Genomic DNA, 23799 nt, shown 5'->3' on the forward strand with positions numbered 1-23799 from the left:
ACGACGTTATGACGTAGGGAACATGTTGATCAAATTTACCATTTTTAGAATTTGGTTTGTTCAAGGGTCTATTTAACACTTTTAATAATTTAAGAATATAAAGCGAAACAATTAAAATCAAAATGAATTTATAAATAAAAAATCGTTTAAATTTAAGCAAAACCAATTAATATACTTCCTAAAAAAACTTTAACTTAATTAAAACCATCATCTATGTATATTATATTTCGCTAAGAACAAAAAACACAAGTCTACCAAAAATAAATTTGTGCAAACTATATTTGCGACCGAAACTAGTGTAGGTGGCGTAACGGCGCTAGCTTATCCTAGGTTGCGCCTATGATCTAGCGTTTGCCACAGAAAAATTTAAAAGTCACAAGAACGTTTTTCTTAAATAAACTTATCAAAATATGATTTAAAAGGTGAAATTTACGAATAACGATGAGGGAAAACTAATAGCGTCTGCTTTAGCCGCTACCTATCTAGGTTTCAATGGCTAACCAAAGGGGGCGTAGCGATAGTTTTCAGTCGCGAATAGCTTTCGAGACTTTATAGGAAAAATACCATGAAAAATTCTACGAAAACCAGACGGGTCAAAAAAACTGAAACAAAGGTTTAAAGGAGAATAGCTTAACAAGGGTATTGAGTAAAATAACCACCTAATTTTCAACAAGGGAATTTTATCCAAACCAGAAAAAAAACGTGTAAAAAACCGCTCGTTTGTTTAAGGGTAAGAAAGGTTTCATTCATTAAATTAGCGAGGGTACTCTCTGCTTTAAAAGATTTCGCTATTCGATTAACTTAAAATCTAATTGTTTTCAATTTGCTTTTTTTCTTTTGATGAACAAATATAGGAGAGGAGGGGTGAAGAGGGACTGAGGGGGGATTCGTACCCTCTGATATCCCCCCCACCCTTACGAGTTTCAGCGTATTAAAAAGCTTTCCACATTCTTCTCTATTTCGGCTTTTTTCCGAAGGATCGTAAAAAAACGAAACGTAGAAGAATCGACAACAAGAAAAAACGCATCCATTGGATAAGAGTAAAACTGTTTCCGCAGTCGCAACTTCGTAACGTATCAGCGGCGCTTTCCAATATTGTTTACTACCTAACGATTAAATAAAGCCGCGGTGGGTAGGTTTCAAAGTTGCGACAAACTGTACAGGAAAACTTAAAAAATTCGAAGGCTAGGAACTACGGAAAAATAGAATAGAATAAAAAATGGACGGATAGAAAAATATCTAAAAAAATGAAACAACTCAGCGGAGAACGGTACACCCCTGTTGGGGTTTGTTAAAGGTAAGAAGGGGGTAAAGTACGTCCCGCCTTTAAGCGCGCTTTCGCGGCTCAAGCTGGTACGAAGTATAGTCCGAAGAGAGTTATTTTCCGAGAGTAGTAGGCGCGGTATAGAGGATAAACGGAGGCAGAGAGAGAGAATGCAAAAAGTGGAATCCTCCAGTGTTGTGTCCATTGTGTCTGGGGCGTCTAAAGGCTTGGAGGTGGCAGCGAGCTATCAGGTCCAACAGCTGGTCGCCCCCTTATCGGTCTCTAGGTGACACTTCAACCCGCCGCTATCGACCCAAAAACCGGAGCTCCCGACTCGAACTACTACTCGTACTAGTACTACTGGGGCTTCCCTTTTTCGCTCGTCTTTCTCTTCGACATAGGGATACTAGATGGCGCACTAAGCGCTAAAAAGAAAAGGGAGAAATCTCTCTCTCTTTTTATTATTTTTACGCTTTCATTTTTTGGCCAAGACGCGTTTCTCTATCTGCTCGAGTTTTGTAGCGAAGAGAACGCGGTTTTACTCTCCGGGTTTTCTCAATCCGGGACGAGATAGACGGCTTTAACCTCGCGGCTTAATGTCCGAACGGTCAGGTACCGCCATCTGTTGGTTAAGGGAAGCTCATTCGACAGTAAAAACCGGTGATCGTTCCGCCGCCTGTGGATAGAAATCAGTCCCGGACCCCGAAACGAAACTAGAAAAATACATAAAGACGATGTTTTTCGGAAGGCGAGGGAAGCCTTCGACTGTAGACCAAGGCCTAGGTTGCGTCTAGGTAGGAATAAGGAAAAAGTGGGGCGAGAAAAACGAGCTCGTGTTTCCGGCCGAGGCTTATAGAGGGGCCGCAAATATTACCGGGTGTTGGTCGGAGGGGATCTACTCGAAAGACGATTCAAAACGCATTACGGCGTATGACGACCGTAGTAACCTTCCCCCTACTCGCTTCTCTTTCGTTTTCTTTCCGCACTCCTTTCAACGGCACTGCGTACGCCTCTTTAGACTCTCTATATATCTACACGGAAGCGCGGGATCAAACGATGCTCCAGTCGAGAATACGCCAACCGCGACGAGGGCTATCGGCGCGAATCTCTCCTCTCTCTTCACCCGTCGCCCAAGCATAAACAGATATTACCGTATAAACGGCCGTAGCCAGAGACCGCTACGTACCAGAAAGAGACGGGAGAGTAATTACCCAGGGAAACCATCTCTTCCATCCAACTCTACACCCTTTTCCCTTTAATAGATACGTTGCGCGGGTCACTTTCCGAATAAGCAGACATATTTAATACCATACCAGATTCACAAATGCGGAGTTAATGTCCTTGATCGTTTATTCTTTGTACGCGATGTAAAATGTAGTTTTCTACGAGAATTAAAATTTTGTCTAAAATTTATCTACTGGCGCCTGTAGAAGTGTTTTAGCCGCGGCACACCGGAGTGCAGGGTGAAGATAGCCACCGCGGAAATACATTTATTTTAATATTGCGCGAGCCTTGGAATCTTTAATAAATAATTTCCAGGATAAATGTTTTAGTGTTGTAAGTCGGAAAATTTTCCGGAAAATGACAGAGGCCTTAAAAAAAATTTAATTTGCAAATTTAAATAAAGCGGCATTTTCGCCTCATTTTTTCAAATCTAAAAGTAAAACTAAACCTCTAGACTAGTTTAAACTGATTGACAATATAACAATATTAATGTTTTATAGTATGTTTACTGTTATTAGACATTTTATATCGATAAAAAGTTTAAAACATTTAAAAACCCTTAAAAAGTATTTTATGTTTCAATTTTTTATTTTTACGATTTGCGGAAACGTTTCTAGAAATTTTTCCGCATTTTATTTTTCTGGAAAATTAACAACACAATTTTTTTTTAATAATTTGTAGCTTATTTAAATTTAATTACGACTTATAATAAAATATATTAATCCTATCAAAAGGACAAAATTGGTTCATTCATAAAATTCCCAATTTCGGGTAACTCGACCAATATAAATTTCCACTAACAACTAGAACTCCAGCATGAAAAATCCTCTAAAAAACAAAAAACTTTAAGAAGCACCTTGTACCGTTCCAATTTCGCGAGAACATACGTCAGCCTGATAAAGCAGCGAGAGAGGACGTACACAGATAAGAGAAACCAAAGACTTAAAACTAAATAAAATACAACGCCTACGCTAGAACCTCTATAGCCAGTGGATGCGGGGCTAAGTAGTAGAAAGTGTAGCTACCAACAAAGAGGGGGGTACGCCCAAAAAAAACCCCAAATCCAGATTTATGTTTATAATCCTGTTGGAACGCCAACAGACTTTGGGAGGGTAAGGGAAGGACACACGGTGGTGGAGAAAAACCAAATCTTTCTTGTTCTTCTAAAAGCCAAAGGAACGGCAGAGCTCGAGGGAGATCTAAGTATAGAGGTATAACATCGAAAATTCCTTCCTTTCTAATAATAAAGCAATAGCGGACTACACTCCAGTTCGCCGAGCTAGCGAATTTTGGGCCCTCCTTCTTTAAAAAACCACGCGAGGGCTCTCCCAGTTAGCTAAAAGCGGGCTCGAAAGAAACGCTACTAAAAAGGAGAGGGGTTTTCTTTAATTCGGGACTATCGGGAATTGGCGAAGAGGAGAAGCCGAATGAAGGGGGCGCTACGCCGCCACGAAAGATTACCTGTCTCCATCGAACAGCATCGATCTTGATTTCGAGCGTCACCTGAGGGACCAGGACAGGGAAATAAGGCGAACACGGATGGTCCTTATCAATGAGAGGGTCCGTCGTTGCTCCAGAAACTATCATCCGACAGTCGCGGCTTCCCATCGCGTTCTTTCCATCCGGTAGATAAGCGAGACGCCATCCGTTCCGGAGTTGCGAGGGGATTCGGACTTATTATCGGGGTATATAGTATCGGGGACACTTTATAACGCGAAGACGTGTAAGGATGTTCCAACCGAGATCATTTACTTCGTTCGTGTTTTTATTTCGTTTCGGGCGCGCCTTCCCTCAGTTGGACCACTACGAAAAATCAGCCTATACCAGTAGTTTCTCTTTTGGGAAAAAAATCCCGAATAAGAAACCAACTTTCTTTCGCTAAAAAACAACGGAGTAGGGCTAATTTTTCTACTGTCTTCCACTAATTTTAAAGAATTGTCTCGTTTTCCACGGCTAACGATACAAGTCCCCAGTCGGGTGGGTAGACTAGTTCTTAGAACTCGAGCTTTTCTAAGAGATATACGGCTTCTGGGCGTACTGGAGTGTCGCGCGATAGGAAATGGTTACGATTAGACGAAAGAAAAGCGACTTACCCCTCATGGGAGAGACTGGCGAGCGGTCGGCCTTCTCGTCGTGAGGCCTGAGCATGCAAGGCGAGTAAATGTTGGTCTGGGAGCAAGGACCCATCGAGGTCTCGCTGCCGTCGCTCTCGTCACCGTCGTCATCTTCTCCCGGCACTTTGTTCCTGGTTTCGTCGATGACCAGCGGATGGTCGTCGTCCGGTATAGGCAAGAGGTGGTCTTGGTGATAGCTGACGCGTTTACTCTCGAGAACCGTGTATTGCTGAGGGCTGCCACCCGAACAGCAAGACTGCGGAGAGTTTACCCGTTGAATGGGAGGGCCCGTGCACAAGGGGTCGCTCAGGTCGCAAGTGTTGTTCTTGTCCACGCTCCCCTGATGATGATGGTGAGACGCGTGCGGCGGGTAAGGAACCAGCCTCTGACACGATTGTTGCACCATGCACGAGTCCCTCATCATTTCGTTTTTCACGTGCATACAGTCGCTGTAGACCGAAGGGCTCTCGTTCTTCCGCACGCCGTAGTGTTCCGTCATTATCGCCCCACACTCCTCCTCGATCTTCAACAAGTTGTCCACGTCGTAAGGTTCGCGCTTGACCACTACCGGAGGAACCCCGATCGGACCGCCGTGATGCTGGGGAATGTGTTGCTGGGAATGAGGAGGCAAGGAATGATGAGAACCCGTCCCTTGGTGAGGCGCTACGGGGGCTGGTTGGGGCAGCGCCTGTTGAGGCGTCATCGGGGCCATCGAGGCCACAGTGGCCGCGAAAGTATCTCGAGGTGGTGGCGCGCAAACGCGCGCGTAGCCGGAAGAGCTAGTGGCCATCATCGAGTCTTCCTCTTCGCCGCAAGACATGGGTTCCGTTTTGCACTTTTGGTAGGGAGACCTGTCGGAGTACTTGGAGATCGAAGAACAAGGACTGGCCTCCTGATCTTCCTTCCGGTCTTCGCGGTAATAGCCGGCGCCTAGCGGCGATAGAATGGGGGATCTCAGGGGTGACCTGTCCGTGCTACTGCCGCAAGTCGAAGATCCCGAAGAGCTAGCGCTCAAAGTCACGATTTCCTTCCACGAAGTGCTGACCGACTCCGCCTGCGAACTGGGGGTGTCGTTCTTCTTGTCAAAAAGGTTCTCGAAAGGCGGGTTAATCTCGCAATTCTCCGAATAAGTATTGGTGACGGGCTCGTAACAGACCCCCGACAGACTCAAGAGTGCCGCTTCGGCTTCTTGAATTCTTCTCGTGTCCTCGTCCAATTCCTCGGACGTTCGCTCACGATGGTCGTCTCTGACGCGAACCGCGGCCGCGACCGCCACCGTCGTTGGCGTCAAACGTTCTCGATACTGATCCGTACTAAACCTACTACTACTAGTCTCCGTTTGTTCTCCTCCGCCGCAATCCACCCTCAGTTGATGAGAAAACTCGCCGACCTTTTCCGACCAATTAGTCGCGGGCAAAGGGCCTTCTCCGCCTACGTTACTAATATCTCGCTCGTGACTACTTTCGAGCGGTCCGCCGCTTGAAGTGTCCATGCTCTCTAGGCGTTCCGACAAACGGTCGCGGGGACTTCCCGGGTTGGGAGACGTCCTCGATTCTCGCTCCGTCCTGGGGGCCGGCGCGGGGCTAGCCCCATCTTCGTTCTGTCGAATGGCGACTGCCTTCTGGCGTCTCTCCGACGACCCTTTGCGAGGCTTGGTGGGTGACGCGCTCGACAGTCGACGTTTCTTCGTGTTGGCCGACGTTCCCGAAGGGCTGAAATAATCACCAATCATTCGTATAAATGCTATGAAACGAGCCAAGCAAAAAGGAAAACGCGACTCGAAGCAAACTTAATATATCAGGTTTTAAAACTCGCGACAGCACGCGCTATAGAAGTAAAAGAAAACCTGCCGAAAAGTTAAAAACTTGAAATGTAGTACACTCTAGGTGACCGTTGCTGCCAAAGAGTAAAAATTAAGAGATATAATCCTTAAAAACATTCGCGTATTCCGCCCCAGAGCTTCGAGTCACTAATTAATATAACGTTCAACCAGAGAGGGGAAAAACCATTACGCTATCACCAGCTTACCGCGAATCTAAGTAATAGGAGGTAGCCCGGACCCCTACCCTCAAACGGATACCGTATAAGGGGTGTTAGAATGGTCGACGAAGAACGGCAGTTTAAATCTTGAAGAGCGAGACAGACTAAAATACATATTATATCAGAGTAGAAGGGAGGAAATAGAGCTCGTTTTCGGAAGAAAACGACGGAGAGTGGCAGGCAGCGCGGATTAAAGCTAGACGCGCCAACAGCTGGAGAGAAAGATGTAAGGAAGCCGAAGAGAGAGAGGGAAAGAAAAAATATTTGAACCGGCGCGCGACGGGGGAGCCGAACCTCTCTCTCTCTTCAATTCAGAGTATATAACGGGAGAGAGCAGTTGCTTATTACCGCGGTGCGTGACGAGAGATAGTGGAATATCATGGTAGGAACGCGTCGCAGTTTCTGCTGATCTTCGTCTCTTCTATAGGCCATATCTTCTCTCCAGATGCAGTCCGCTCTCGCTCTCTCTCTCTCTCTCACTCAGGCGGCCAACAGCGTGGTCGTGCCGGCTAGCAAAACTTCCAAATCTATATTTCAAACGCGAAACGGCCAACGACGCGAAGCCGGTGGTAGAGCTTTTTTTCCCCTTCTTTGGCAGGACGCGGAAGCACGCAGTGTGACAAGTCAAAGAGACCACGTAAAGGGAAGAGAAGTCAACTTTTATGGACCACGCGGGAGAGGCGAAGGGTTCGGGCTCTCTCAAACCGCGCACCGAAGCGACGGCAGCCACCGACGACGACTCTTCATAAATAATGCGTCGGACGCGCTCCCTCCGTTCCCTGGCCACTGCCGCGTACATCAACTGACTTCCAGCGGCGGTTCCCTTAACACTCGCCTGGACTCGAAGCCGAGAGAAATAACGCCGTTGTCCGCCTTCGCCTCAAGTGTCGGCTGGTGGCGCCAGGAACCCGCGAAAGAAGAGGAAGTCTGGGTCGTGGTCGGCCTTCCCTATTTATTACCGAAGGTTGACCTTTCCCATCTCCCAAGTCGCTCGTAGAAAAATGTTGAGTTTCCCAAAGTAGGCTATAATCCAGAGGGTATTATTAGGCCTCCTGACTCGCGTAGGTACACTCACTCGTTCGTCAACCATTCGCCGTTACCCGCTTCGAGGTTCCCTACAAAATCCCATCTCGTAATAATAATAAATACCTGAGAAACAAAACCAACTGTAAAACTATACCTTAACTTAAAAATTTTGCCTAATTTGTTGGTATCTCCGGAGATTGTATAACGACAAAAACATCTTACAACTTTTCTAAAGCCTCATTTTCAAGCTCCCTAGTAGCGAGTAAAAAATTTCGCTTTCGCTAAATACTAGCGTTAAATAATAGCGGGTTTACCAAGCGCAAGCAGAAAATTACAAATCTTGCAAAGATAGCGTGCGTTAAAATTAGCCTTTGAAAATATATTTCAAAATTAGGCTGAAATACCACAAAATTCTAAATACACCTTACCAAAATGGACAAAATTTGATAACGAATTTTGAAATTAAACAATGAGCTAGTATTCTAAATACACCTTACCAAAATGGACAAAATTTGATAACGAATTTTCAAATTAAACAATGAGCTAGTATTCTAAATAAACCTTATCAAAATGGACAAAATTTTATAAAAAAATTTTCAAATTAAACAATGAGCTAGTATTCTAAATACACCTTACCAAAATGGACAAAATTTGATAACGAATTTTCAAATTAAACAATGAGCTATTATTTTAACACTTAAAAAAAATTGTCTGTACTTCCTAATGCAGGAGACACTGAACAATTTATTACTCTATTCCAAAACAGCGAAAAAAAGTATATAACAAATTGTAAGCGACAAACGGCTCATTCCGGAAGATACTTACTTGGAACGTTGCTTTCTCTCGGGTGGCGCATGACTCGGCGGGTCCCTTCTACGGAGGCAGGCGCGTCAGGAACAGGGGGGAAAGAAAAGGGGGAGAGTAAAGAACTGATTAATTTCAGAATCATTAAGCTGGTCCGGACGATAAAAAAAGGAGAGACGAAGCCACGAATCACTAGTTAATGCAACGAAAAACCAAAAAGCAAAGAGAGAAATCGACTAGGGCGAAGGGAAGAGGACGAAAAAGCAACGTACCTATCGGCGGGAGATCCTTCATAAGTAATGCATTGAAAGGGGGAGGCAAAGAAGAGAGGGGGGAAAAAGAAAGACATTATGTTTACAATCTTTCGCAGTTGTGTTTTTGAAATATTAAAGTGTACCCTTAGAAAGGCTTTCCGTGATGATAAACATCAAAAAGACTCCGCGGTTTTTGGTTGAAAAGGGGGCGAGCAATGGGGGAAAGGGAACTATAGTCTCGTAGGGGGAAAAACAAACCGGATAAATTTGTTTTAGCATTTAATCTGGCGGGGTTAGAGTTTCCCGAACACTGCTTGATTCCGAAAGACATTAGCGCGTGTTTCATGGAGTCAAACGAGCTTCAATTATTAAAGAGAATGCTTGAAAAATTGATGTCCGAACGAATTGAAGCGGGAGACCTAGTTGCGGACTTGATGAATCATTAATTCGAGAAGCAGCGAGGCTCTGCCCATAATGACTAGCATAACGCGATATTCCCGTTATACCGCGAAACGTAGATTTCACGAAAGTCGACAATTATCGACGGCGAGTATACTGGAGGTGCCCAACCAACAGGTTAAAACCGACCTTTAATGATTTGGTCACTGTCGAAGGCCCAAAATATTAATAATATATACGCTTTTCAGAATGGTCGGGTAACAATTACCGGCGAAAAGGAATTGTCCATTTTTAAACAATGAAGTACCAATTAAATAAGAAAGCTGTTTTTCTAGGTATTTTGGTGTCTTTATAAAGGATCAGTTTAAATTTATCATTTCTCTTCTAAAAAACGTTATTGGTATTATCATATGTAACATACATATGAAACTTACAGAAAACAATTAATCATATTATACTACGATTCTCACATTATTAATTTTTCTATTTTGTATATTTCTTTATCAAAATTGTTATTTTATTTGAACACTTGTAACATTTTTTTACCAACTATAATTCTTCATCGAAAGTTTGAACAATGAGTAAAAACAACGATATTTAAAAGTGCACAAAACTTTTTGTGCACTTTTAAATATCGTTGTTTTTACTCATTGTTCTAACTTATAACTTGTGCAAGTCGCTAAATAATATTAAATATCTTCATCGAAATTTTAAAGTGTATAAATATGTTTTATTCACGTATCATTCATGATGTATATTTCTTTAGCAAAGTGTATTTAACCATTGTATATATATTTCAACCGCTGTGTGTAACCTTGTTGGTGTACTTTGCACTGTTGTTATGCACGTAAAAATAAATATTTCATTTCAGTTTCATAATCACTCATAAATATACCATAAAATCATTTTCTTTAATGAAACTTTGTTCACTGGAAATGACGTAAATTACGTCATTTCCAGCTCCGTGACGGTAAACGCGTCATAAACCTTACGGCCTGGAGATCACGTAATTTTGTTTCCATGGTAACCTTTTCAATAGCGCAAGTATTGTATATTCCGTGTGAAACAAGGTCTCATTGAATTTTTCTCTATGGTAATGTTATACAAGGCATACTTATTAGTAATTTTGTTACGTATGGTGTTATCAAAAGTATATAGTACACTGTTACGAGATAAAAAGTGATATTTGAACCTTCACAGGTTTGACGCAACATTGCAATAAATATTATTCAGTTTTTTATGAACTAATAAAAAACATCTATTTATACATTTACAAAAGACATTTTACTTGGGAGCAGAACTCCTTACTATCTCGGTCCATCCGTCGGACTCATCTGCCCAAACTCTACCCTCTAACCCCCACTGAACACTCTAATCAGTATATAAGTAGATGGGTACTTTTCTATTTGAGTATATCGTATACACTTTTGATATTATTGATAATCCACTATCTTGTTACGAAATACGGACTCCACGGTGGATATGATATGTACATAATTTCTTTAATATATTTTTAAAAATTTAAAAATTCAGGTTTTTTAATTATTTATACGCTAGAATGTTATATCATCCAAAAACTTACCTAGAATTCAGTGGCGTAGCCATGGTTTTGGTTCAGGAGCAACAAATTTAATACAAATATATACATACAACCATACTTATACGTGCCCCTGTGGCTACACCACTGCATTTTTTTAAGCTACAAGTAAGAAAATTAACATATTTTTCCATAATCCCTTTTGAAAATTATTTTTATGAAATATCCAATCTACAAACCATGAAAAATTACCATAAAACAGCCTACAGGAAAAATATAACTGTAAACGTTATTTTACGGTTACGAGTCTTATCTATTGAAATAAAATGGTTCTTGGAATGAGCTAATCATTAAGGCTTAGTACCAAACAAGAAAATACGATAGAACTTTTGAAAATGGAATAATTAAGTGTGTGTGGGGGGGTAATATACAAGAGGGGACTTAACTATTAAGTGATTGAGGTGACTAACTAACTAGAAGTACCATGAAAAGGACACCTGTTCTGACAAACAGAAACACATTTCCCCAGAGCCCAACCTACAACAGCGTCTTTGCCGGATTGAACTTAATGACAGTGACCACGAAAAGCAACAACTTCGATCGAACCCCGTGTCGAAACGGCATAGTTAAGTATTTTCCGCGTGTAATACGGATGATACAAACGCTTTATACAGAGAAGTGGGGAGTTATTAAATTGGACAAGTGTGAGTTGAGGGAACGCGGTTTTAAATTAACGAACAACAAAGAATTTAACGGGAAACCTTTATTACCTTTCCTATACATATTAATATGTCGACTGGAAATGATGGTTATATTAACTGGTTTATGTTTATACGAAGCTAGTCTTGAGGCGTGTACGTAGGAAAACTTTGTTTCCAGATATTTGTGGCAAATAAGACAATTAAAGACACGCGTTTGGTACTCGAACAAAAAGTTTTTTCCCGCACGAATAATATTTGCTTAGTCGCGAAAAGGAGAATGTTAAGAAAATTAACGTTGAAAGGGAAGTCAATGCACTAGACTTTTGCGGGTACTTTTTGTACGCGCTAATCGATAGGTTATACAAGTGTAAATTTAAGGGATCAAATTATTTCTAATTTAAAATTATACCTCGAATTTCAAAGTTATTTAATCGTAATATTTTTTTCTTAAAATTAATGATTTTTACCATAATATAATAGTACTATAGAAATTCTAAAGAATATCTTTATAAAAACTTTTTGAAGCTCTAAGTTATTCTGAATACTTATTCTACAACAAATACCTTTAGAAAATTAACCAATCTGAGATGAAACTTAGATATTTATTCATATTCAAAATCGAATTCATACCTATTCTTAAGATATTCTATTCATATTACCTAGTTTTTCTATAGAAACAACTTAGAAATATCATTAAAGAATTCTAGGTATTCTTAGAAAATAATTGTGCTGGGATGAAACTTAGATATTTATTCATATTCAAAATCGCATATATAATTCAAACCTATTCTAAAACCATTAGATAAGTGAGCGATGCTAAAGGTATTCTATAAGTGTTATTTAGAGTTTTTTCTATGGAAACCACTCAGAAATATCGTTAAAAAATAATTATTGAGAAGTAACAATTTATTCAGATTGAAAATGGCAACAGCGATCGAATGTATAACTCATCCGTAAAACAATGGTCGAGAAATCACGGCCGCCGCAAACTATAATTTTAACAAGGACCGCAGAGCCATAAACTATATATGGGTCTTGTAAACTATGCGACGAATTTGCCAAGAAACATTTCCATCAATCATCAATAACTAAATAGCCCGAATACCAACATAATCTACGCGCGCCGGGCCTACGTTTATACCTAGATGTTTCCTCTTCAACTCATAGGAGCCGGTTATACCTCCCGATTACGTTAAAACCGAGTATTTCGCGTTCAGATCGAAAAAAAATTAAGAGCTTGTTTGAATTAAAACTAGGGATTAAAAACATTCGTAACGATTACCAAACTTGAGTTGGAAGAGGTCGAACGGGGGTATAACCTCGCCTTTCTTTCCCGAGGCCCGGTAAACCCCCTTCCGCGAGCCCCCACGGGAAGAGCTACTTTCATCCGATTAAAAGCTCGGCCGTCAACGTATCGCGAGAAAGCCCTCTGGCCCAAAGTCGCGACTTTCTAAGATACTAAACTTGGGAGGATTTCGTCAGAAACAGCTGAGTGGTATTTGCTTCATTTATTCAAGGCGGATGGCTCCATTTGGACGGGGCCAGCCGGAGAATATTTTAATATAATTAAAGAAAAATTCTAGAATTAAATGTTTCGGGAAAAAAAAACGACATGCCCGTAGATGGCGCGTTGAGACGTCGTTTAGATGAAATACCCTATACTCTCGTATAGGTCGAAAACCCTTCTTTATCCCGTTTAGAGAGCTCTGTTTCAAACGGTTTTTTACCATTTACCGTGGGAATGGGTGGGGAATATATTGGTATCTTATATTTAGTTAGGGATCGCATGGAACAGGTAAATGATTTGATCAATGTTTTGAAGCGGTATTGGAAATAGGTGAAATTAGAAAATTTAGGTCAAATGGATTGGAAATGGTTGGGAGGCAAAATATTTTAATCGGAATCGAATGGGAATGGATATTATTTAAACGGGAATGAACGGGAATGGCTGGAAGATCAAATATTTTAAACGGGAATGGGATGGAAATTCAATACTTTGGATTCGTTTTGGAATTTTGGGAATGGTAGGGTGATATTTAGAAAATGTATGTCAAATGGAACGAAAATGGTTGAAAGACAAATATTTTAAACGTAAATGGGATGGGAAAAGATATTTTTAAAACGGGAATGGACGAGAATAATTGAAAGACAAATATTTTAAAACGGAAATGGGATGGGAAATGATATTTTTAAAATGAGAATGAACGAAAATGGTTGAAAGACAAATATTTTAAACGTAAATGGGATGGGAAAAGATATTTTGAAAACGGGAATGAACGAGAATAATTGAAAGACAAATATTTAAAAACGGAAATGGGATGGGAAAAGATATTTTTAAAACGGGAATGGACGAGAATAATTGAAAGACAAATATTTTAAAACGGAAATGGGATGGGAAAAGATATTTTTAAAACGGGAATGAACGAGAATAATTGAAAGACAAATATTTTAAAACGGAAATGGGATGGGAAAAGATATTTTTAAAACGGGAATGGACGAGAATAATTGAAAGACAAATATTTTAAAACGGAAATGGGATGGGAAAAGATATTTTTAAAACGGGAATGGACGAGAATAATTGAAAGACAAATATTTTAAAACGGAAATGGGATGGGAAAAGATATTTTTAAAACGGGAATGAACGAGAATAATTGAAAGACAAATATTTTAAAACGGAAATGGGATGGGAAAAGGTATTTTTAAAACGGGAATGAACGAAAATAATTGAAAGACAAATATTTTAAAACGTAAATGGGATGGGAAAAGATATTTTTAAAACGGGAATGAAGGAGAATAATTGAAAGACAAATATTTTAAAACGGAAATGGGATGTGAAATGATATTTTTAAAATGAGAATGAACGAGAATGGCTGGAAGAAAAATATTTTAAACGGAAATGGGATGGGAAAATATATTTTTAAAACGGGAATGAACGAGAATAATTGAAAGACAAATATTTTAAAACGGAAATGGGATGGGAAATGATATTTTTAAAATGAGAATGAACGAGAATGGCTGGAAGACAAATATTTTAAAACGGAAATGGGATGGGAAAAGATATTTTTAAAACGGGAATGAACGAGAATAATTGAAAGACAAATATTTTAAAACGGAAATGGGATGGGAAATGATATTTTTAAAATGAGAATGAACGAGAATGGCTGGAAGACAAATATTTTAAAACGGAAATGGGATGGGAAAAGATATTTTTAAAACGGGAATGAACGAGAATAATTGAAAGACAAATATTTTAAAACGGAAATGGGATGGGAAATGATATTTTTAAAATGAGAATGAACGAGAATGGCTGGAAGACAAATATTTTAAAACGGAAATGGGATGGGAAAAGATATTTTTAAAACGGGAATGAACGAGAATAATTGAAAGACAAATATTTTAAAACGGAAATGGGATGTGAGGGGGGACTGGAACATAAAATATTTTAAACGGTAATGGGATGGAACGGGGTGAAAAACCAAATATTTTAAACGGTAATGTAATGGGAATGGATGGAAGACAAAATATTTTAAAGAGGAATTGTTTCAATCGGAATGGATCGGAATGGTAAAGCTTCTACTTTCGATGCAACTCTCTACTCCCGTTATTCGGGAAAATAGCGAAATTTTATAGAGGGTTTTTATAAAATATATAGATTATCTTTAATGTTATATAGGCTTAACGGATAAACAGCCAAATATCAGGAATTAATAGATTCTCTTTAAAGAAATTCCCGCGTGGTAAAATATATAGACAGAGCCCCCACATCAGGAATTTATAAATTCTTTTTAATGAAATATCCGCATGGTAAAATAAATAAATAGCAGAAATAATAAATAATAAATTTTTGTCTGGATTAACGCTTTCAATTATTCAAACAACCTGGGTTTCACCAAGACGATCGGAAAACAACCAATTTATCATTTACTACATTTCAAACGTTTTAGGTAAACAGTGCAGAGTTTTCCTTTTCAAATCGACTTTGGTTTCCAGCTATCGACTTAATAAGGTTCTTGCAATCTTTTTAAACAAAAGGGGGCGCTACGAGACACTAGGGGCTTAATATAATCTGCTTTCGCGATTGTAAACTCCATGCTGTTTTTATTTTAAATTTTATTTTCATGCGGCATATGTAACATAATATAAATATGATTCTAACGCGAATTGTATTAATGATAATTTGTTTCGCCAATCATCGTCCGTGACAATTAAAGACTGGCAGCTCTAAAGGATCGGATACTAGTCTTTGGAACAGACCTTAGGCTGTTTTACACATTAGCCAAAACTTATTAAAAATTGAAACGCTTTCAAAAATAAAAAAACTTACTTTGGAAATATAAAAATAAATATAATCTTGATGTAAACTTGACTATTATCAACACTCGCTAAAAGTAACTACTTTTGAATTCGTAGCTAATAGGCTAGCCTGACAGTAATTTAGCCAATGGCGGCGGTAGGGTGCGACGCGTTTCCTGTTCCAGCGGTAAATAAACTTGCTATTATCAACTGAAAGCATTTCGAATTCGTAGCTATCGCTAATAAGCTAACCTGACAGTAATTTTGGAAATGACTGTGGTAGGGTGGTCCTCAATCACTCCAGGATTTTGAATTTATCATTAGACTATAGTCTCATAGTGTCGCGTATTTATAAACAATCCAAGAAACCTCATTAGACAGTTATTATATTCCACGGGTTAAGGGTGAAATATAAATATTTGGCCACTAACAAGGAGAGTACCCGAGGTGTTTATTGCCGATTTGGTTCAAAGTCGGGCGTAATGTAGACCTATATGAGCTATGAAATTTCCCAAAAGGAAACGTTGCACTACCTATTCGATTTACCATGGCAACCAAAAATATTTTGGACCACTTAAAAAAAAACCTCCATTTAAAAAAGCATGGGATTTTCTCGGTTTCACAGGAATTTTTTTTTAATTTGAAAATCGCGAAATGGGTAATTTGGACCACATTTAGGTAAATTTCATCAAGTTTGGGTAAATTGGAAAATTTTTGGTTAAAATTGTAAGAATGTTTGGGTAAAATAAGGAAAAAAATATAATTTTTGTTTTCAGTGGTCAAAAACATTTTCGGTTGCCATAGCAAATCAAATAGGTAGTGCAACGTCTACTTTTGGGAAATTTCATATCTCATATAGGTCTATATTACGGCCGACTTTGAACAAAATCGGCAATGAACACCTCCTTGTAAGAGAACGTAACAAAAATTAACATACGGTACGAAATTAGCCCGTTTGGTTTGAGGCAAGTAGGCCTACCAACGGATAGGCTTCACCCACGTCATTTCATACCTATTCTTCGAAAATAAGGGTTTTATCTATATATACGAGGGTACGCATTTCCGTACGCGGGGGGCGCTGTGTAGGAGAGCATATATATGGGAGGAGTTTCTGCTATATCCCACCAGGGGGAGAAAGGGGCGCCTGAGGTTCGGACGTAGGGCCCACTGCTCGAGTAATTAACTGTGTGCTGGCCCTGATAAGGGCAGCTTCTTGCACAGACAGCCATGATTAATGACCGGCGAGGGCGGAAGGGTTTCCATGGTAACGCTCACCTGGTGGGCCTTTGGAACGCGTCGGGGGCCGGCGAGAGATCCCTCCACCGCTGCCCCCTCCCGCTCTGCCCGCTGCTCCGGTGGCGCTGGCGGTGGCGCTGGCGGTGGGCTCGCTGCCTCCCGGACTGATCTCGCTGCTGCCACCCTGCAAAGACGGATAGACAAAAGGTGAGACGATTGCCCGAGAGAGAATGAAAAAATTGGGGAAGGGAACCCCGAAAAGAGACGGGCCCAAATATGCGAAGCCTGTGCGCGGGAAAAAGGAAGACTCGAAATAAGAAGAAGCCGCGAGGATGCGGGGCCCGTTCCCATTAGAGGCCTGCAAATATGATCATTCGAAGGGACGGTATCTCTCGCTCGGAGGATTATGAAGATATAGCTTTCGAAACAAACGTCATAACGATAACGTTCGCACTTGATCAATTAATACGAGCCCCCTCCCCACACTCTCGCTCTCTGTCTCTAATTAATGGCGATTTAAGAGTCAACGACGCTTAAACGTTGACCCCTTTCTAATCGATCTTTATACGTTATATTGAAAACATATATGATGAAAGGCTGTTGGCCAAAACGCCTGTAGAAGTGTTCCAACCGCAGCACTCCGGTGTTCAGGGTAGAGTTAATTTACAGGGGTTTGGAGAACGATAGCTTTTTCTATCAGGACACTTTGATAATCGAACCTTCAAATCGAGGGGCTGATCATTATCCGTAATAGGTGTACAAGCCTGTAGCTTTGACTGTACTAAAATAATCACGTAACCTATTATATATTTAGCACTACCAAAGGCTGTACAGAATTTAAGGAAGTTGTTTGCGGTTCAAATTTAAAGCTAAATCTTTAAACGAATTATAATGGTGTTGAAAATAAATGGGTTATTTTTAAATTATTAGACAAGTTAGACCCGCGTTAGTAAACGCGTAGGCGGAGCGTGTAGAAGTGTTGGCGTAGCATTATTACGCGTAGACTGTTTACCCTACACGTTTCTTCTACGCCTTTTCTACCGAGGACTAAATATGTCTAATAGTTTATTAAGACATTTTTTATAATTGATTAATATTATATTCAAACGATAGATATATCTAAATACTAATATTGTATCTAATAATAATATTTTAATAATCAGCTAGGCTAATACCCAAGGCAATCAGAAAACTGTATTTATTAGGAGGGTATTTTATTTTAATTATTTAATTTTGTCTAATGATTTAATATAATTATATGCTACCTAAGGTAATAATACTACTACTACTTTTGACTCAGATCATATAGCTACTTTTAATTCCTTTAAAGGGCCACACCAGCGTTTGCTAAATTCTACCCGAGTTTAGCAAATACGATCCATCCTATTCTGGAAACTACCGCGTGAAACTGGTCAAATTCAAACGGCGGTGTGACCCTTTAAATCAGGTGGCCGGGTTACAATGCCAAAGAGGGTAGTGGCAAGACTCCATGCCACGCGAGCCAACAGCTCCTTACACTCACTATTACCGTTAACCTCACATTAAACTTTGAATTTTCTCAACATAAAAATAAAACTTCAAATACTATACCTCAAACGCGACAATTTCACAAAAAAAAAACCGATTTTTCCCCTTCAATCGAGTACAGCAAAAACCAAAACTACGAAATAGTCGAGTACAAAAAAAAAAGAAGTGTGGTCGAAACACGGTTAAAATCTGGAGGTGGTTATTCCCCCTTCTCATTTGGCCTATATCGTATTAGCGGAGAGACAAATGACTTCTAAAGCAGGCAAATTAGTCTTTCTATCACGAGCCAGAGTGAGAGAGGGAGCGACGGAGGTGAGAACGAAACTTCGGACCGATCCGGAGGCCTTGAAGCGTAGGACCAAAGAGCGTTAATCAGGGAGCCGGGCGACCCCTGGCGGGAAGGGAGAAGCGCGGACTGAAGAGAGAGGGAGAGAGAGAGAAGGACTGTGCCTAGAGAAAAAAAGAGAGGATCAAGAAAAAAAAGATGCCACAGGAAAAAAAAGAAGCGCAAGAGGAAGCGAAGAAAAAAAATATAAAAATATAAAAAAAGGAAGAAGAGGAGGATGAAGAGAGAGAGAGAGAGAGAGAGAGAGAGAGAGAGAGAGAGAGAGAGAGAGAGAGAGAGAGAGAGAGAGAGAGAGAGAGAGAGAGAGAGAGAGAGAGAGAGAGAAGAGAGAGAGAGAGAGAGAGAGAGAGAGAGAGAGAGAGAAAAAATAGGAAGAAAACACGAGATGGGAGGGAAATAAGAGGAAGCGTGTTTGGAGTGAGGCTTTTTCTTTCGCCTCTTTTTTTGACCAATTTTTTATTCTCTAGATGCGCGCGTTAAGGATAGAAATAAAGAAAAAGCTTGTGGAAGGTCAAACGCTTATGTCCCTCCTTCTCTTCCCCCCTTTTTATATAACGAGATAAGGATAAGGCTAAAAATAAAACGGGTCATCCCAAATCCATCCTCAACGCCCGACAATTTCAATTATCTTTTTATTCTAATCAACCGACGTTGCAAATAATGGCGATTTTTCACGTCACTGTTGTCAATTATTTGTTGATTTCTTCGTTACCATATCGAATAGGTTTTTATGTAGTTTATTACTCGAAGATCTATTTGATCCGAGATTCGCGTCTTTTTGTTTGCTCGAAGACCTATTGGTACGAGTTATTAGTAAGTGTTTTAATATTTTCAAATTTGTTTAGGGTTTAGCTATATTATCCCTTTTAATTATGTACTAATCTACTTTTTCGCATATTTTAATAATAATCAGCTCGGCTAATAGACAAGGCATCAGCTTGGGCCTAAGTCATCGAGCATTTACGTTCGGATATTATCAAATCATTTGATATGTGTCTAAACGCAAACTAGTTTGTTTAAACCCAAATTAATTATTTATAATTTAGGACCTTCTTTTATAATAATAATCAGCTAGGCTAATACCCAAGGCACCACCTTAGGCCTAAGTCATTGAGTTACTTTTAAAGCCATTATTTCAGGTGGCCGGATTACAATGCGTAGGAGGGTGGTTGGCAAGCCCTCATGCCACGTGAGCCAAAAACTCCCTACACTTACTTATAAGGTTAACCTCGACACGATTTTATGGAAATGGAAACCGGAGAGCTCGTGGGAAAACCCCTTTAACCAGTGGGGAGAGAACTTGCAAACTCAACGCGGAAGGAGTTTTCTAAAGTTTTAACCCAGTGCTCCTCTTGCTGCGAGGTGAAAGTGCTAACCACTCCGCCACTTACAAGGAGACTACCCAAGGTGTAACTCACCGATTTTCTTTAAATTCGGGGATTAAGTAGACCTTCACGTAACTTAAAAAACCCCAAAGGGAAAAAATGCGATGGGCTTTAGTTTTACCATGGTAACCGAAAACGTTTTTGACAACTAAAATATTCTATGTAAATTAAAAATTGAAGATTCCTAAATTATTCAATTTTTTTAAAACAAAGGTGGTTAATTGTGGATAAATATCAAATTATGGGTAAATATCAAATTTAATATTTACCCAAAATTACCCAAATTGGTTTAAAAAAATTTTGAATAATTTCATAACGGGGGACCCTTAGAATCTTCGATTTTCCTATGTTAAGTTACATAGATAAATATAATATTTTAGTTGTCAAAAACGTTTTCGGTTGCCATGGTAAAACTAAAGCCCATCGCATTTTTTCCCTTTGGGGTTTCTTAAGTTACGTGAAGGTCTACTTAATCCCCGAATTTAAAGAAAATCGGTGAGTTACACCTCGGGTAGTCTCCTTTGTTAGTGGTATTTGTACTCTTATAAGAATCTTTGTAATTCTAAATGTATTTTGCACTTGTTACCTAAGGCTAGTAAACGCTAGGACTTTATACGTATTTTTATTGGAAATCCTCTTTTTCCTTTCACGTTTCCCGTACGCGTTCTATAGAGCGGATTTAATCTGCCTATTATTTAAAAAAATATTTAATTAAAGTTGTTTCAATAACATCTGACGCATACGCAGTTAGACGATAAAGCAAACGAGGTTTTTACTTTGCCGTGATACATCAGCGTGACCTCGGTAACCTATGACGTCAGCTTTGGCTTCCTTTTATTGTGAAAAGTCCAATCCAAATAGTTATGTTCAAAGCCAATAGATGGCGGTCCGATTATTGAAACTCACACGCGTCTAGTAAGTTTTTGAGGTAAAGCTAAAAATATTTAAGATTTTCTAAGACGAAAACTTTCATAGGTGACACTAGGTCTCTTAATACCCGCAAATAGCTTCGCTGGTGATATTAACTAAAACTAATTTAGTTCCGTATTCTTCTCCCCAATTAAGACATATTTAACCAAATGGGAGCGCATACCGCAAAAATCTTCATTAGACATTAAACATACGGGAGTCGAACAACTTAATCTAACAACTCGGCAGAAACAAAATGACAAAAGTAACGAAAATAAAAGCCAGGAGGCGCTGACTAGTGTTCTCACCAGAATACAAAGAATCACGGTAGAGATAATGATTTAGTAATTGAAATTAAAAGACTTATTATATAATAAAAGAGGGCTTCCGAAGCAGAGAGAATTTACCCGAAGCGACGCGGGAATTCGTATGGCTATTGGAAAGGCCTCGAAACGGTTATTTAGTCTCGGAACCATTATAATATAAATGAATTTGATACCGACTGGCCACCCCAAACCGACCCCCGATCCCAACCCTTCCTCACTTCGCTTTATTTTCATATTCCCGACCGCGAGAAGAAAAGAGTTTTGGCTAAACTAATTTCAGATTGCCCCTAGAAATTAAAAGGCGCAAAAATATTTCCATAAAGCGAACCCACCAGGACCACGAACCGCGGAGAGAAAAGGGGGTGGGTAGGGTAAGAGGGGTTAAACCCCCGAAATAATGCCTGAACGCGGCTAAACTGGGGGGAATGCCAGTATAAATACGGCTCCTCGGGGTCATACCGAGTTCTTCATACCCTCTCTTTATTAAGGCAAAATATGACGGTACCCAAAAGTTTTCAAGAAATTACAAATTCCTTCATCAGAAGCGGGTGCCCTGACTCCGTATGACAGCCCTGTTACGGTCGGGGAGAGGGTACGGTTTACGCGCCCTATTCGAATGTATGCTCGGATTTTGATAGAAGTCAGCGGCTCAAAGAATACTTGGCGGAGTACTTTCATAGAGTGTCTACCACTATATATATATAATATACTATTTACTTAGAAGTTCTATCAGAGGGGGGATATAAATTTGAGGCTGAAGGGGGAGGATACCACTTTAACTACAACAGAAACAAAACCCTCTTCACCAGCGCGAGCAATATATATATCGCGGACAGTTTTAATTAGGGAAAGTGTAGGTCTGTTTAATTGCAGTGATTCGCGGCTGTCAGCCGGGATTACTGGGCGCTTCTTTGCCGTACAGCCGTTTTCTCTTTTAATGACAAGGCCTAGCGGACTGCCGACCCCTCTCTCCATCCCCCACCGTTCTTTGCAGCCTTGGAACACCCTCTCCTCATCCCCTCATTTGCTCCGTGGAAGAGCCCTGGTATAGTTCGGAATAAGAGGTGTTATGTACATCACGACGACCACCGATTCTTCCACTTTATTAATCTCACCAGATGGCGACTAAGTGTTATCGTTGAGGTCAAACGTTCGCGACCTTAGCGACGCCCTTGTTCCCGATATCGACGAGGCCGTATACTTCGTTTACGAAATTAAAATTTCTGTTTCAAAGTCTGGTTTGTGTTCCAAATCAAAGGAATCATGTCGCCGAAATTATCTTTTTGGTTTTAATTTAATTTTATCGTCGAAGGGACTATATCCAGAACGCGTCCTAAATATTTGCTACTAGAAGAAGTAGCGCTTCTAACGGTGGACCAAGAATCTAAGGGAACTCATTGTTCAGGCTTTTATAAGCGCGCGTTAATAGTGGGAATAGGGAACTCACGGTTAATTTTACTTAAATGTGGACGAACTTGGTGTCGCTGAAGTCGATTTCCGTCGTAGTTTCGTAGCGAAGCTCGAGCGTTCACGTTCAATTCGGACAAAATGACGCCGTTGTTGTCGGTTAAATGGTTAGGCTTACTAAATTTTAGACATTTTATTATTAAAATTGCTCCTTTAAAAGTTTAAGTAACGGCAAGAATGTATTTATTTATAATCAGGGGGAATGAATATGTCGAGACTATCGACGGACACGTTGAGGCCCTAACCCCGTCACGCTAAGGGGGGGGGGGACGAAAAAAGGAGGAGGTCTTTTTTTTGCGTCCTCGCGGCACCGTTAATCGCGTCGAAAAACGTAATTTTTAAGAACCAATGAGATGGCAGTATTATTTGATTTTATTAAAGTGGAGGAGCATACCGGGGGCCCCAACGGGTGGAATTGGAGAAACGCTAAAAATTATCTCGACATATTCATTCTCCCTGAGTATAAATAAATACATTCTTGGTAATGGTAATTAACCATTGTGTTAAGTAAAAATAATCAGTAAGCCGCGTATGGCTGAGTTTTTTTAATCAAATTTAAAAATTTTGTGAACTAAGCCTAACCTAACTTTATCGTAGTGATAGTTGAACAGAATTCTTGAGGCGCTTCATTGCGACTGACGTACCTCAGTAAGCCTTTCGATTTAGATCACGCCTACCGGCTCAAAATATCGGGAACAGTGACTCCCCTTAGATTCTTGGTCCATGTTCCAACTGATGATCAGTTAACAGTGCCGTTATCTGATCCGATGAAATTTTTACGATATATCAGATATCAGATTATCCGCATTGGCGTTCGGATATTATCAGATCATTTGATATGTGTCGAAATGCGAATCAAATTGTTTAAGCCCGAAATTAACCTGAATTTAATTGTAAGCTGACAGACAAATTGTGCGAGCATTTCAGATGCTTCAGGATTACTGATT

At 40.0% G+C, this 23799-nt stretch overlaps 1 protein-coding gene across 12 annotated transcripts in view; it reads right to left on the bottom strand.

Annotated features, from left to right (window-relative positions):
• LOC149935135 (uncharacterized) overlaps positions 1-23799 on the bottom strand; it is a 129567-nt gene that overhangs the window by 17925 nt on the left and 87843 nt on the right. For all 12 annotated transcript variants that reach the window (XM_090181337.1, XM_090181335.1, XM_090181327.1 and 9 more), the window contains exons 4-7: positions 16932-17076; positions 8745-8760; positions 8494-8541; positions 4582-6314 (exon numbers count right to left, since the gene is read on the bottom strand). In XM_090181337.1, the coding sequence (XP_090037463.1) occupies positions 4582-6314; positions 8494-8541; positions 8745-8760; positions 16932-17076 (1942 nt within the window). The remainder of the gene's footprint in view (positions 1-4581; positions 6315-8493; positions 8542-8744; positions 8761-16931; positions 17077-23799) is intronic.

This window comes from Leiobunum rupestre, chromosome 7 (genome assembly GCF_980474605.1).
Source record: "Leiobunum rupestre chromosome 7, qqLeiRupe1.1.hap1, whole genome shotgun sequence".
In the NCBI taxonomy this organism is placed as follows: Eukaryota; Metazoa; Arthropoda; class Arachnida; order Opiliones; family Sclerosomatidae; genus Leiobunum; species Leiobunum rupestre.